The sequence below is a fragment of the Microplitis mediator genome, chromosome 5 (genome assembly GCF_029852145.1).
Source record: "Microplitis mediator isolate UGA2020A chromosome 5, iyMicMedi2.1, whole genome shotgun sequence".
NCBI classification, from domain to species: Eukaryota; Metazoa; Arthropoda; class Insecta; order Hymenoptera; family Braconidae; genus Microplitis; species Microplitis mediator.
In genome coordinates, this window is record NC_079973.1 from 2,765,674 (window position 1) to 2,782,666 (window position 16,993).

The 16,993-nt window shown below is 32.2% G+C and overlaps 2 protein-coding genes across 2 annotated transcripts in view; one reads left to right on the forward strand and one right to left on the reverse strand.

Annotated features, from left to right (window-relative positions):
• LOC130668906 (cadherin-23) overlaps nt 1–16,235 on the reverse strand; it is a 27,779-nt gene extending 11,544 nt beyond the window's left edge. The window contains exon 1 of the mRNA XM_057471421.1: nt 15,918–16,235. Coding sequence (XP_057327404.1) covers nt 15,918–15,923 — 6 coding nt within the window. The 5' untranslated portion in view covers nt 15,924–16,235. The remainder of the gene's footprint in view (nt 1–15,917) is intronic.
• LOC130668910 (helix-loop-helix protein ngn-1-like) lies at nt 776–3,132 on the forward strand. The gene is made up of 3 exons (XM_057471428.1): nt 776–1,699; nt 1,797–1,989; nt 2,434–3,132. Exons 2-3 carry the CDS (start codon nt 1,798–1,800, stop codon nt 2,950–2,952), a joined length of 711 nt encoding a protein of 236 aa, XP_057327411.1. The 5' UTR covers nt 776–1,699; nt 1,797; the 3' UTR covers nt 2,953–3,132.
• Nucleotides 16,236–16,993: the final 758 nt, after the last annotated feature.

Below are 16,993 nucleotides of genomic sequence, written 5' to 3' on the forward strand. Positions count from 1 at the left end.
TTATTTTTTAAAATTTTCTCAAATGAATTTATCAGAATTTTTTGAAAATAAATTAATCGATAAAAATTTTTAAATTAATTAACTATATAATTTTTGAAAAACTAATTAATTTAAAAATTTTCTTATATGATTTTATTAAAATTTTTTGAAAATAAATTAATCGACACAAATTTTTAAATTAATTAACTACAGAATTTTTAAAAAATTAATTAATTTAAAAATTTTCCATAAATTAATTTTTTAAAAATTAATTAATTAAAAAAATCTTTTAAATTAATTATCTATAGAATTCTTCAAAATTTTTTAAATAATTTGATCATAATGAAATTTACCCAAAAAAATTAATTATAGAAATTTTAAAAAACCATTAATTTAAAAATTTCTTAAATAAATAAATTATAATTTTAAAAAATAAATAAATTAAATAATTTTATTAAAACAAACTACTCAAATAATTTGATTAAAAATTTCCATTAAAAAAAAACAAGTCAAAAATTTTATTTCCACTCATCGATCCCCAATAAATAAATTTTATCGCACATAATTCGTCACAGAATGTCGCCGAATCCTTTTAGTTATTTTATATATTCAGCATATGTGTTTACGTATCAATGCAAAACCCGATCACTCGAAAATTCATGACTCCTGAGAGCAGTCATATGCTAATGAGAACATCAAACAAAATTTATCCATACTCAGCAGTCAATAAATACATATACATTATATACTCTATACAACATAAAATAAGCTCCTCATAATTCTCTACCTGCAGTATCTCTTCACAATAAAAAAATACCTGACGCGTATGTTAATCACGAGCGAGGTAATAAAAATAGTGACAAAGAGATGACAGGAAATGTAAGTTAAGCCTCAAAGTGTGCCAGTGTACCGTACACTTTAAATACTCCACTAGAGGGTTAAAAAATAATCTAACTGTAAAAGAGAAATGCAAATCCTCGCTCCGATACACGATTAATTGATTAAATGATTAGCGATTCGTTTCTACGGCAATTCGTTATCACTTTCAAGAGCGACCGCCATATGCCAGATTATCACCCACTCTATTTCTCCAAGTATTTTTACACTTTTATTCCAAGCCCCGTTCAAATCGCGTAAGTAAAAGTCACAATATTTTTTTATGTTTATTTAAAATAATTTTTTATTCAGTTGGACAAAAGTCAGTACGTAATAAGGGGGTAGATGATTAAAAATTAATTACGATCGAAACATTGAGGTGGTTTGTTGGAATAAAAGCCAGTGAAATCGTGCAGGAAACCTCTAATCCCAAAACGAGGCGTCTACTTATTTTTTCGACGTATGGCACGCGCTTATAAACGTATGAACATGGATATAGAGTACGATAGGAGGGATATATATATGTATATATGTGAATATATGTGTGTGTATGGATGTATGTATGTATAGAAAAACTAGGACCCCTCTGTAGACTGCGTGATGCCGATTACAGGGTAAAACTCTCGCTGCTTACGGGTACCCCAACGGTAGTTGATTATGGAGGGGGGTAGCGTACTATAAACTACCCTCGAGCTACTCGTGTATATATATATTCCTCGAGAGACCCTTAGCACATGCAGTGACGAGTTGTACCCCGAGTTTATCGGTTCGTTGTCAGCTACCAGTGATTTTGATCTAGAGTATACGCGGTATTACTATTTTTAGTGCTGTGTCGATTGTTGATGTAAGCTGGTGAAAAATTAACTGATTATTTTTTTTTTTATGAGTTCTGGTTGAAAATAATTTAATTGTTTATTTTGTTTGTCTGTTTGTTCATTCAGAATGTCTTCAGAGTATTCATACTGCAGTGAAAACGGTTTTGATGAATTATCAAGCTCATCAGATTCCGGATTTGATGTTAGTTTTGAATCACCGAAACATGAAATTAATTCGGTAGTTGATTCATTATTTCCGGCGATCAAAGAAGAGAAGAAAAAGAAAACTAGAAATACGCGGTGTAAAAGTCCGACACAGGTAATTTTGGATATTCAATTACTTTAGAAATAAATTAGAAATTTTTTTACTTCGGTGATTTATCAAAAATTTTTTTTTCTGAAAATTGAGTAGAATTTTTTTTTACCAAAAATTTGTTTCGAATTATATTAATTTTTTTTTTTACTTAAGAAATTTATTAGAAAAATTTTAAGTGCATTTTTTAATTGAAAAATTGATCAAAAATTTATTTTATTATTTTCTTACTCCAAAAAATTAAAAATATTTTTTACTTTAAAAATTCATCAAATTTTTTTTTTGCACTAAATGCAGTCCAATAATTTTTAAAAAATTTTCAAAATCTTTTTACTCCAAAATTTGTGTAAAAAAAAAAATAATTTTTTCTCTAAAAATTTTCAAAAATTCTACGATAAAATAAAAATAAATGCTCAATTTATTAAACCTCGAATAATTTGTATGTTCCAGGTATTAAAATTAAAAAGAAACCGCAGAATGAAAGCAAACGACCGCGAACGTCACCGAATGCACACATTAAATGACGCCTTAGAAAGATTGCGCATGGCCCTGCCCACATTTCCCGAGGACACAAAATTAACCAAAATCGAAACCCTGAGATTTGCCCACAACTACATCTGGGCCCTGTCCCAGACCCTGGGAAACACCGACGCCGGAGAAATAACCGTCAACGTCGGGAACGTCACCGTCAGTATCAGCGATAACGGCAACATGATAACGTCATCAACCGGGAGCTGTGCAGTGGCCGCTCAGAAACGTCTTGGCCCCAGTCACCCCGCGTTTCCTTACCCTCAAGAGCGATTCGTACCCGAGTGGCAGGAGTACGACTGCTACAGCGACCAGAGTGTCAGCCCTCCGGTCCAGTACCAGACCCAGTGCTACGATCAGTCCATGTACTCAGTCCCTCATCACCAAATAAACCAATCGCATTTCAACGGCCATCATACCAACATGTATCAGTGTCTCTGAGTTTAAATTGTGATGAACTGATGATGAATGTGCAGTTTTTGTCTTAACATATTTAATAATGTCCATGTTATCTACTTTGTAAGAGATTATTTTATTTATATACATCATAAATATGAATATTAATAATTAGATTTAATTAATAATTAATTTTTACTGATCAACTAAAGTTCAAATTTATCAGACTGCATTTTTATTTTCTAGTCAAAGTAAAAACTTTAGCTCTTACAGTTTAAATTTATCTCATATTTTTAAGTTATCAATATCATATATGATCTCATATTTTTTTTTTTTTTTTACTTGCATGAGTAAAAAATAATTTTGCCATTGATCAGAATAAAAAATTAGATTAACTATACATTGATAAGATAATGCCTACAACAGTGCTCTTAAAATTTATCTATTCAGGGAAAAATATATATATTAATAATAAATATTGTACAGATAAATTTTATGCTATACAAATAAAGTAATATTTTACCAATACTCTGGTTTATAATTCAGAAATAAACAAATCCACTTTACAGGAATGGATTCTGTTAATTTATAACACGTGCCGACATTGCCCGGGCACGTGCCACTTATTATACTTTTCAAGAAGAAAATCACCGCAGGACAGATGTATCACAAATTGTCCGTTTGTTATTTGCGATCACAAAACCATCAGTTGATATGTAATCCGGTGGATTACATTCGAGTCATGTTTATCCAATTTTCGCTTGAATTGATATTAATATTAATAAAAATTTCAAAAAATACATACATATATATAATATAGAGATATATATATGTATATAAAGTATGACCAATTGAGCAGATCAATCATTCAGGTGCTAAAAATATTTTCATCGACAGAAAACCCATCGATTATTTGTGAGAAAACATTTCCATAACAAGGGCGGCCCTACTTGAACCTTAAAATAATAAACTTTTGACTTTTTTTGGATCAAAACACTTTGAACAAAAGTTCAAATTGAATAATAACATTTTTTCGGCTGCATTGAAATTAAAAAAAAAACGAGCGTAAATGAAGCAGACATCAGACAAATTTAAAATTATGAATAGGGACAAGGTTTTTGCCTTAATTTTGAAATAAATGGTTCGAATTTTTGAAATTCCGGCGAAAATTTTGGTGTTATAGAAAAAGTTTTTAAATAAAAGTTGTAGGAAATTTAATTTTTTAAAAAAATGTCTCTTATGACTTTTTTATACGACCAATATTTTCACGGTAATTCCAAAATTAAGATTCATAATGAATGAATCAAATTTTTGTTAATTATCAAAATTTTAATTTTGAAATTACAGCTTCCTTATTAATCCTAAAAAAAAATTATAGGAGACATTGTTTTTAGAAAATTTAATTTTGAACAACTTTTACTTAAAAAATTTTTCCATACGATCAATATTTTTGCCGTAATTCCAAAATTAAGATTCATAATGAATGATTCAAATTTTTGTTAATTATCAAAATCTTAATTTTGAAATTACGGCTTCTTTATTAATCATAAGGAAAAATTATAAGAGACATTGTTTTTAGAAAATTGAATTTTGAACAACTTTTACTTCAAAAATTTTTCTATACACACAAAAAAAAAAATTCTCGACTGAAGGTAAATATTCTTGATTCAAGAAAATTTTTTTGGAGACCTAAATTTTCTCAGGTAAAGTAGAAATCTTCTCCAACCAAGACGAATTCTCTTGGCTCAAGAAAATCTTGACTTGGTTCCCGAAAACGGTTGTCTTCAAAAATATTTTCTTGACTCAAGATATCTGTTTTTTCTGTGTACGACCAATATTTTTGCCGTAATATCAAAAATTTGACATCATTAATTATTAATTGTCATATTTTCTAATTAAGTAAAAAATCCTGGCCTTAGTTATAAATAAATAGAGTAAATAATTTTCAAAAAAATGCACTTATTAATTTCAAAATTTTTTAAATGCGCATTTTTTAAAATTTTATTTTATTAATTATTTACTCGATTTGTTAATAATTTAAAATTTTTCTGATGTCCGCTACATTCACGCGCATAAAAAAAAGACATGTGACAAAATTTCTCAAAAATTAATAACAATAATTTGACTGATGATTAATTTTGAATAAAAGAGCTATTTGCAAACAAACTTGCAAGCTGTGTCGAATCCGTTGGTCATACGATTCAATCGTTTCCCTAAATTCTCTCTTTTCGTTTATATTTCATTCATACAACAACTAATACCTCAATACGATATATCTTTGTGTATACATTGGAAAAGTGACAGACGGCGTCGGCAATAGGTGGGGTCTTTTCAATAATATTTTTTTTACTTATACATGTAGCAAAATAAAAAATAAGCACCGAAGTTGACTTTCCGAAGACTTTAAAAACGGGGGTTGAAAATTTTTGAAAGAGGGGAGGGGTAATGAAGCCTTCTATTAAAAATCGATAGTAATTCGTAGTCAAATACAAATGTCTGGTTAATGGCAGTGATTTCGCGTTGATCGACCTCTGCATGGTCGTTACCGTCGAGTGCACATATCGATCCTTACTAATAATACAAAGCGCCAGAGAATCTGAACTCTGGTACTCTGTACTAGTACTGGTACTGGTACTAGTACTATTCAGTGTGCTCATTGTACAGGGGTGCTGGTCTGTAGAATGACATACTGGTGGTATAGGTGACCCTTGCGAGGGGAGGTCTGCACAGAAGCACATCAACCAACACACGTACACAGGCGACTGTACTGGAAGTAGATATATTTAGTCTGGAGTGAAGAACGAGAATGAAAAAGAGAAAATGACAAGTCTAAATGAGCCACTGGGGGACAAAGTTTCCCCAATTCACGGAAATTCATAAAAATTACCCTGACCAATAATTTTGAGCACTTAATCGATGATTAATGGCTATAACTGTCACAAAAATTTTTTCTAGTCTAAGAAAATCGGGACTCACGGTCTTGTGCTAAAAAAAAAATTTTTCTTGTCTGGGAAATTTTGTAGAAAATCGAGACTTGGGCCTAAGAAAAATTTTTTATCTCCAAGTCAATGTCGGATTTTATTTAGAAAAAGTTTTGATAAAAATGGAGAGTAATTATAATAATAATAATAATGATGATGATGATGACGGATAGACAATAGGATTTTTTTAGGTTCCGAGGGATTTGTCTGGCAAAAGACTTGTGTAGATAAAATATAAATTTCGACAAGCATCTTCAGCATCAAATTTCCGCATCTGTTTGAATATCTTTTAGAATAGACTCGTGGCAAGGGGGTGGCCGCGGCTTTTCATTGCAAGGCATTTGCAGGCTTTTGTTGTTAAAACCACGAACAAAGAGCTTAGAGACCACCACAGGGATATGTCGTCCCTTTGACAGTCTACATTCGCTCACGATATTCTACTCTCTTAATTCCCGCAAATATGGAAATTATGTTTGCTTTATTAATTTAATCCAATTTCACTTTTTTATTTGACATCAATATAATTTTTTCATGTTTAATTCATACCTTTGTGCAAACAGACTTAATTTTTTTATTCCGGGTTCTGCATAAAAAAAAAAAAGTCTAAATTGAATGAATGGAAAATAAAAAAAAGGCTCTTTAGTACTTGACCATTAATTATTTTTATTACCGAAAAAATGAGGACAATAAGGGACATTGTTGTATATGAGTTTGACTTTCGCGATAGAACTATATATATAATATATAGGTATAGGTATATAGCGGGACAGATGTCTACGGGGGGCAGGTGTAGGCTGACGTGCGCGTGCCAACCAACCCCCCGCCGTGTCGCCATTCAAGACTATAATTTACTTGAAGAATACCCTCTGGAGCATACAGCGTCCGACCACGACTCATGTGCTCTCTAGTTAACAATTTACAAACTTCCACTTCCACATCCCCCCGTATTTATCAACATAATTTAAATGCTGATGTACAGTTTCGGGAATAGTATTTACTTGTTTTAATCCCATGTAAAGTAGAGATTTGACATTAGTGATGGAGCTGATCCTGGACTTGTACTCGGGGCTCGGGACAAGCCGATGATATTTAACACGACATAGGTGCCGAGGACGAAGATAAAAAACATTTTATTAGGCCGCTAGGGCAAACTTAAGCTGGATTACAAGCAGAGTGGATTTTATCTCGCATTGGAGGATTTGTCAGGGGCCAGGGGCCAGACCAGAGTTGGAGATCCAGAGTAGAGTAGACTAGAGAAGAGAAGAGAAATCGGGGGCTAGGTTATTTTGTAGATGAAAGGCCGTATCGAATTTACGTACTCGAGTATTGAGTGCGCGTTACACACTTGAAATAATTTTTCCTCGTTATTAAAATTCACTTTACAAATCCATTATGAATCAATCGGTCTCAAGTTACTAATTCGTTAGATATTTTGCGATTTTAAAATTACCCAGATAATAGAAATATAATATAACATATAATACAACATGTATTTTTAAATTTCAAATTCGAATGTCTTGCCGCGGTCAGGTAACTCAATATCTTCTATTCAAATAGCGCGCTCTGATTCCGTGAACGAATATCGCATTTATTATTCAAAATGTATGAAAGGTAAAAATAAATAACCGAAAAGTGATAAACACAAGTGTGTTATTTCAACACTTTACGGTCAGAACCGGCAGTAGTCAAGTGCCAGATCGTCACGAACGTCAGTACTACCCCTTACTTTCTCGTCATCGTCATCGCCACCCAACGAATCCTACACAGCAGCTACTATTCTAAGCCCTAGTATTGGTTTTTATATATATGTATATATATATACATATATGTAGTACCATACCCTTGATATTCAAGTTATACGGCAGCTCATTAAACACCCACGGCACCCCTCGACGGACCCACACCCTGATTTAACTATTGTTTGGGGTTCAGTCTTCATATATATCCCTATGATATATATATACATATATATACACACACATACACATGTACAACGAAATAGACTTGAAGCCAAGGATTGGGGCAACGACTCAACCATCTGTCCATACTTCCATGCACTTTGTGTTTGTATGCGTAAGTACGAATTGCAGTGGTACTTTTTTCAGTTATTTTATTATCAACTGCTAAATAAAATTATATATTACACACCGTACCGGAAAATTTTATATAAACATAATAAATAATTTCAAACTCTAGACAAAAGATGGTACCGGTTATTAAAATAAAAAAAAAGTATGACAGCAGTTGGAAGTCAACGGAAAAGTTTTAAAAAAAAAATGAAAGGTAAATAAATTTGAGTGCCACTGAATGCAGAAATGACGTGTTCGTGATTGCAATCGCGTTGCGTGATTACTTTTCAAGTTGAAGGATACGCGATTATTGTTACTGTATTTTTTAATGGATGCAAAGATGAGATTACTATTAAAAAAGGGGTTTCGCGGTGGTAAAAGCGCGGCTGTCATATTATTTGAGTTGGATCATCTGCTGATGTTTTTAATAGACGGATTGAATTTTTAAGTCAATTTAAAGTCCACTTGATATACTTGTGGGTGCAGATATCTGATATTTTTAAAGCTTTGGTTCATTAATCATTTGATTTTATTTGTATTTGTATTTATATTGAGCGACTTTCTCACAGTTTGGATTGAGGTTTAGTTTCTGGAAGTGCAGACGCGGTAGGTGTTCGTGGTAATAGATGTTAATAAATGTGTTAAATGTGTAATATAAGTAGCGGTGGTTTACAAATGTGTTGCACGATTTCACAGCTACTTAGCGACAAAGACGGCGGCATCTTTGAAATCCACCCTCGGCGGTCAAAGAGACTCAAAGGCTCCAAAGGGACTCAATAAGTTACCCCCAAGGATTTTCGCGCTCTTGACTATCCAGAGCTTGAGTGTCGCTTGTAATAAACTGGGTTCCCACTAAATTTAGTTTTTTTTAAACTTTACAATTCCCTTTATTTGCTCCATTGTATTTTTATACAAAATATAAAATTTATCAACTTAAGCGTGAGATCTCAGGATTTCCTGAACCCCAACAATATTTTTATTAATAAATTTTAAAAACGCGGAAACATTCACCGTGATTCCACTCGAGGAGCGATAGTAGTATCTAATTAAATAAATATTATTTATAGCCGGAAACTTCGGTTGATTTCCTACATCCGGCAGCCTACGGAATTAAATAAAGAATTTTTTTTTTTTTGCTTTTTTTGTTAAACAGTTTATTTTATTTTTATTTGTAGATTAGAGGGTTCGATTAAAGAGTGGAAAACTTTTTTTGGCTATCGTGTGTATAATACCTAGAATTATGTACGAGCGATGTCAAAGAGCAGCGTCGAATCGATTCGACGTGGATCGTACAGTTAAACCACCCGCTCGTGTAATTTCAAGCTATTTAAGTTTCATTTGACATGACTTGATACAACGAATCGTAAAGGAATAATGTCATATGCTTATATATATATATATATATTTGTTTTTGAAAAATTATAGATTCTGAGGGTGTTCCTTCTGATCAACGAAATCGGTTTTCTTTTATGATTATTCTGTAACCTTCAGAAAATATTCATCAAAAAAATTTAAGTGTATATATATATATGTATACATGTAGGTATTACATATGTTTAAATTTGAGCACGCGTTTAAAAAAATTTGAGACGCATATTTTTAAAAAATAAATTTTTCAAATATGGTCTTATAAAATTTCAAAATTAATATGATGCTGAAGTCAGCAGACAATCATCAATTTTAGAATTTTGTTTTCAACAAATCAATTTCAAAAAAGTAAAAATTGAAAAAATGCACATGTAGAAAATTTAAAAAACGACAGGTGCAATTTTTTCAAATTTTTTTTTTTATAATTTACTGTCTGAAATAAAATCCAAAAATTGTTAGACGTCGGCTAACTTCAGTATCATCAAAAAATGATCAGTCAATTTTAGATTTTTGTTTTCAAGCATTAAAAAAAAAAAAAAGAAACCAAAAATATGCACATGTAGAAAATTTAATAAACTATAAGTGCAAATTTTCAAAATATTTTTTTTTTATAATTCATAGTTTTTATAAAAATCTAAAAATTATTAGACGTCGGTTAACTTCAGTAACATAAATTAATTATTGATTTTAAATAAATAAAAGCTCTTATTTATAATGACCCCTATTACAAAGTTTTGATTTTTGCTTTGAGATGAAAATCAAAAAAATTTTTAACGCCCCCTATTTTTTACCGCTAATTAATTTTTACAACTTCAATAAACTGAATATTAAAATAAATTTAAAAATCTACCGTAGAAATTAAATAATTTTTTAGCGGGAAAAAACACAGATTTAAAATTTTTTAAAATTTAATAATTTATAAAAAGATCTATTTAAACAGATAGTTCCAGATGACACAACAGTACTGTATAAAATTAAGTGTGCAGATAATTGACGAAACATTTATCAACCGGGTGTGTTGCCGCGTGTCCAGCACGTGCGTAACCACGTACTTCGGTAACGTTCTAACGCTTTCTCTGATATCACACAGTCCCTTATTATTACAACACTTTTAACCAAAGAGATACTGATACTTTTTTAGGATTAAATATTGATACGATATCGCTTGTGCGCATCCCAAAGAAAATATAATAAAATAATAATCCTATCTAGTCGCGTGTCATCTCGAGTGTCTTTAAGTTCCACAAAAAACTGGACTAAAAAATAATCCATTAGTGCTTCCCACGTCTCTAAGTAAATACAAAAAATACGCGGCATGTGTCGACAAAATTTTTTAAATGTATACGAGGCATCTCGGGTCATATTGACCATCAGTTTGCATTTACATCTCCGACATTTTTGAAATTTTTTTATCTTTTACTAGTGGTCACAACTGTCCGAAAAAATAATTATCATAGGTGAGCCGTCATGACCCAGTCTTCCCTATTTACCAAATATTACATCCAATTTTTCTTCAATAATTATTATCATCACTACCCGTATGAAAAAACCATAATTCTAAAGTTAGAAGACAGTTAAAATTTTCGGATATTTTTTTCTATACATGAATTACAAAAAAAAAAAAAAAAATGCACATGAAAATTAAAAAATCTGTAAGTGCAATTTTTTTGAATTTGTTTTTTACAATTTATCGTTTTTAAAAAATTCAAAAGTAATTAAACGTCGGCTAACTTATGATTCTAGAAAAAACAATATATGGTTAAAATATATAAAATCATATATGTTTGCAACAAAAAAATATATGATATATTATATTGTATATTATAAAAAATCATATAGAGATTTTGGCCGATTTAATATAAAATTATATACAATAGTAAATATATGTATTCCATATATGTAACTTATATGTTTTTTTATATTAAGCTATATATACATTTATATTCACTTTATAATATATTGTGTTGATATATTTCCTTTTATATTCAAAAAATATAAAATTTTTATATGAAATGAAATTTATGGTAGCATATAATTTATATTATATATGGCACCATATATTTTCTAATTTAATTGTATAGTTGGTCATACGAATAATAAAGTTTTTTTTTCTATACACAATATAAATATATGTTTTTATATATGATCAGAATATATTTTTCGTATATTATTGACATATATATTTCATATATGCTAAACATATACGGACTCGTATATATGAATATTATATTTTTTAATATAAAAAAAATATAGTTAAATTGGCTACATATACTTTCTGATATTTATCACATATTTTACATATATTTTGACCATATATGTTATTTTCATACGGGTATCATTACCATCACTGCCTTCATACATTTATGAATAAATATATAGGCCAAAAGACTCAAGCCACGTGTCTAAAGTAAGAAGAACTTGAAGCGTAGTGTGAAATCGGTAATCGGCACGTGCCAAGTGTTACCCATAATTGAGATATCATTGCTTTTGAGTGATCTATCTGTTAAAGCTTTTCGCGTAATTCGGAACGCGTGTACTCCGGCATCCAAACCGCGACTTCACGCCCTCGCACGTGTCGATCCCCAGGGTATTAATAGCAACAACCCCGCCGTGGGACATTTGCATTACATACTTTGTATGCTACATAATAGCATGCAAGACCGGTAATTGACATTAATGTAATTTGCTAATGACATGTCATGCGTTAAATAAAATTTTTATTGTTTTCTTTATTCCTAAAAATTAAAACCGGGCTCTTTAATCTCCGCCTCGGGATATTTAAATGTTGAACAAGTCGGCAAATATTTACGCACCACGTGAATAGCCCTAGGCATCAGACTAGTTATTTATCTCATCAATTACGTCACTCAGAACTTTAATAAACCCAATTCAAACATCAACATATCAGCGACCATGATAATTTTTTTTTTTCGCCTCGCAAATAAGCTGAGTCACTGATAAAATATATGCGCTTTCGAGTGGTTTTATTTTTTTTTACTTTCTCTATTGTAACGAATTTTGATTGACATGTTTTGAATATAATCTGATATATTATATATGTATATATACATAAATATATACATTAAAAAATTATTAAGTAACTCATTAGTGGTTTGAATGAATGGTAGAGTTTAAAAAAAAGCCAGGTGAGTTTATCGAACCGGATAAGGCCTTTTGACGTTAACGCCACGATTTCCGAGCACAGAGTCCTGATAGAAGTGAAGAATCCCCTTTTGTGTCATACTGAACTATTAACAATGATTTGATCAAAATCTCCTGCACTGCATTAATTCCCTATGCTAGTCCCTATACCACCATCTTTAATACGTACATATATATATTGTATTATATTTTCAGTACGGCTATCATTTCATTGTTTCACTTATCTTGGATCAAAGGACGTCAATGAATCCCCCATCAGACTCATATCCACTACGATCTGGCCACCATTTTATTTTTAAAAGTACCGCGCAGTTTGCCCAGGAATTACTAGTCGAGTGAAGAGGAGGGAATGAGCGGGCTATTAGATCTACTGGAGACTTTAAAGAAAAAAAATAATTTTATCGGCTCCCTAGTCTTATGGTTATGGCTGGAAATGTATCCTTTGTTCTGTACGGGGGATGACCAAGTACACGAGAATTGAGAATGTATAAACTCATGTCTCCAGGGAAGTTCATACTCCCTTCGTTCATGATCATTATCTTTTTACGACGCAAGACCGATCATTGCACCAAGAGATTTATAAAAAAAATTACGAAAATAGATCTTGTAATAAAATTAAATGTCATGATAAATTATTTTTTTTATTGGCCATAATTTCGAACAGGAAATCAACCAATCAAAATTAAGCCATAATATTTAATTGGCCATACAAAATAAAAGAATCGGTCCATTACTGGGTCGTGAATGGCTGGCAATTTTCAAGCATCGGCCGAAGATCGGCTAAATATCGGATGATAACGGGATGCCAAGCATTGGCCAATCGTGGCAATCAATCATCGGCCAAAGCTTGGTAGCAAGAGCACTCGATCAAACCGTTGGCCAACGAACGGCGGGCCAGTATAGTTAGCCATTATTGGTCAATCATTGCAAACCCGGCATCGGCCGATTTATGGGAAAATTTTGAAGCTCGGCGACTTTGCATGGGTAGATTTTTGGAAATTTTTTTTATCGTAAATGCGGGAAAATTTTAAAAATTCAAAAGTAATTTATGGCTCTATTAAAATTTTTTTTTTACAAAAAACCTATAAGACGCGTCTGTAAATTTTGAAATAAAATTTTGCTGAGTATTATTTCGAAAAATATTACGAGGGTATTTTAGAGTTCGAATTTTTTGATACATAATTTAATTTCAAACAAAATGGATACTAAAGATAATTGATCTCGTGTCAAGGATTTCCAGCCGGTTAGACGGGCATTCAACTATTGAAGATTCATTGGATAAGTTGAATTGTGCAGATGCTCCATCATTGGCTCCATAGATCGTTCATCGTCGTACAGACTAGACTCTTCAGAAATAAGTGGACCATCATCGCAAGTGAAACAGTTGCTTCTGATAAAAATAATACATGCCAACAATAACAATAGCTCTACGCATGGCTTCTTCATATTTTTAAACACACATCCACTTTATAAAGGACAATAGCCCGAGCATGAACTAAAAAAACTAAATAAATAAACACAAACCCGTCATTGTCTCTGTATTTTATTACAAGCCATCCCCTCTATATCTATCAATATTTTCATTAAACTTTTTTCTGTCCACTCGAGGTAATATGCGAACAAGGGAACAAATTTTCACCCTCTTACATCCCAGCCCTTGGCAAGAAACCCGTCCCAAGAGACGGGTCCTCAAATATTTTTTACATCTTCGGCAGATTTCGAATTCCCAAGAGCTACGAAAATTAAGCACTACCCAGTGCAGAGCATCGGCCTACAAAATGTCTCCTTTTCGCTCGTCAGACCCCCAGCAGTGACACTAAAAACTTTTTTTATACCTGCCCCCAATAGCCAAAAAGCTGTCCCCGAACGTCTTTCCGGACGAACGCCCTCGGAGAATAGGATTGACGTAAAATGTAGATAGAAAATAAATGAGGGTGGATGACGACGAAGGGTGCCAAGGTAAGAATGTAAGGGGAGTTAATCCTGTTCCTCAGATTATCAACTCACATAGTTGATTATATATAATCTATATACGAATGCTAACGAGTCGCTAATACCATCATCAATAAATTTCATTTATAAATCGATTTTATGTATCAGCTGGTTACGGTTTAAATCCGAGTCTCATTCTCGTCACCGGCAATTCAGCTGTTAATAATTTTCCTTAAGTTCAATGTCTGGAAGACTGCATCGCGAATTATGCTAACATACTGAATATTAAACATGCAATCTATTATATAAAATTCTACAATATATATATACATGTACTGTAAAAAATTTGCGGAGTGAACGCGGAGTGGATGATTTTTTATTTTTATAATTCCCTCGAAGTTAATTTCACTCCGAAGGGAGTTTCAAAAAATATTAATTATAAAAAAAGTTATTAATACATAGTGGTAGTGAGCGTAGGTCTGATACTTTGACATTTATAATTATGGAAATAATTATAAGCTCTTTTTTTCATATATTTTTACGAAATGATTTTTAAAAATTATAAGCAGCTGATAATAAAATTTTGACAAATAAAATTCCACTGAATCACAAACTGTCGTATGACACATCATTCATACCACGAGATAAAATTTCATATTGTGAATTATATTGATATTTTATAAATTAAAAATATAATATTTAAGTTTAATTAATATCTGAATCAATTTTCTTTTAATTAACAGCTGTTTCTACACTGTAAAAAATCACCGGGGTAAGTCCAAGCGGTGCAGGTGTTAAAATTGGCGGTGTTAAATTTTGACCCCGAAAGCGGTGTAAATATTCTTTACCGGTGTTAAAAAAAATATTCCAGTGTTAAAATATTTTATTTTGGGAATGTGTGCATATGTGTGTACGTGTGTGTGCACTCGCGTGTGTGTGTGTCAAGAAATTTTTTGTGTTTTATAAGTTTCCCAAAACTAATACTCTGAGCGGACGCAGTTTACCCCGGGTTTTACACCAGTATTTTAACACCGCCGAATTACGCCTCTTACACCGGTGTAATTTCATTTTAATACCGAGCGGAGTTAAAATGTCCATTTTTTGCACCGCTCTTTTTACAGTGTATTAAATATAATTTATTTAAGTATTAAAACTCTGGAGTGGAGTGAATGCGGATTTAAATAAAATCCGCGTCACTCCGCCCATAAAAAAATTCCTACTCGCTCCGTACACGGAAAAAAAAATAATAGTGGCTACTCTCTGGGACAGTACTGAGTACTTTCCGTAAAAAAAAATTTTAGACAGTACTGAATGCTATCTACTGTATCCACTACTATCTAGACTATATCCATTACTGTCTGGGATAGTACTCAGTACGCCACTACTATTTTTTTTTTCCGTGTATACGGAGTAATTTTTTTTTAAACTCTGGAACTCCGAGTAAATTCGGATTATAGATATATACAAACTAATCATAAAAATAAATAAGTAAACTCACCACCATGAAGAAACTGACCACGTGCCCCAAAGAATATTCGTCATGGCATTTTAAAGGATTACACGTCGATTACAAGGATTAATTTTAAACTCTCATCTCTCATTGCCCTGCACCGTTACTCCGGTATCTCCAACCCTTCTGTGGGTTACTCCATGGTTTTACAATCAGTCATCCGTGCTGTGACATGCATAAGGGGTTGCCTTCAACTTTCAAAGAGCCAGATTAAACCAACAGGACCACGCTCGTTATCCCGATGGTGCTCCAACATTAAACAAACTTTTGATCGATGCATCGATATCTTTCTAGATCTATTGACATCTGAAATATAAAAAACAAACATTTTTTCTTCTCTTAACCCCTTCATTAATTTTTGCTTGTCACTGTTTACTTTGCCACCGACCCCAGGTCCCTCTCGCTCTCAGTCTTTTTCTCCATCCCGGGCGTGGCAGGACCTGGGGAAATAAAGAAAACTATATCAGGTAAAGATAAAAAAAATTTTCCAAATGTGTCAAAGTAAAATTAATTGTAAAGAAAATTCAGAGGCAGTTGTTAAATTCTTTAAGTATTATTTTAAATGGGCAAGTTGATGATGCAAAAAATAATAATAAATAAAAAACCGGGTACCAGTAGTGAGCAGAGCTTTAAAGGCAATGGTGTAAGCCGGTCTTGCGAGTCTCCCTGGTAGTTTAATGTACAAGGTGCCCCTTGGCTTTTTTCTCTCCATGAATGATGATGTATGGGATGTTGGCTGGGTGCTAGGGGCTCGGTAAAGGGTTCCATTGTTGTTCCCCTCCCGCTCTGGAAAACGAGGACCCTCGCGAGCCGCGGGGGACAGTGAAATATTACGCTCAGAAATACATTTATTGGACGTAGGGTAATGCAACAGTAAACGAGCCCAAAGTTTTTTTTTGTTGCCTCGAAAACACCCTGACTCGGAAGTGCAACTGTTTATATTTTTTTTCTCGCTTTAAACTCCAATAAATTTGAATAAAAGTTTTATAAAAAACGATTTTCTTATTAAACAAAAGGTATATTTTCGAGGCACGATTAAAAGGATCTCGAAATTCAATACTCGA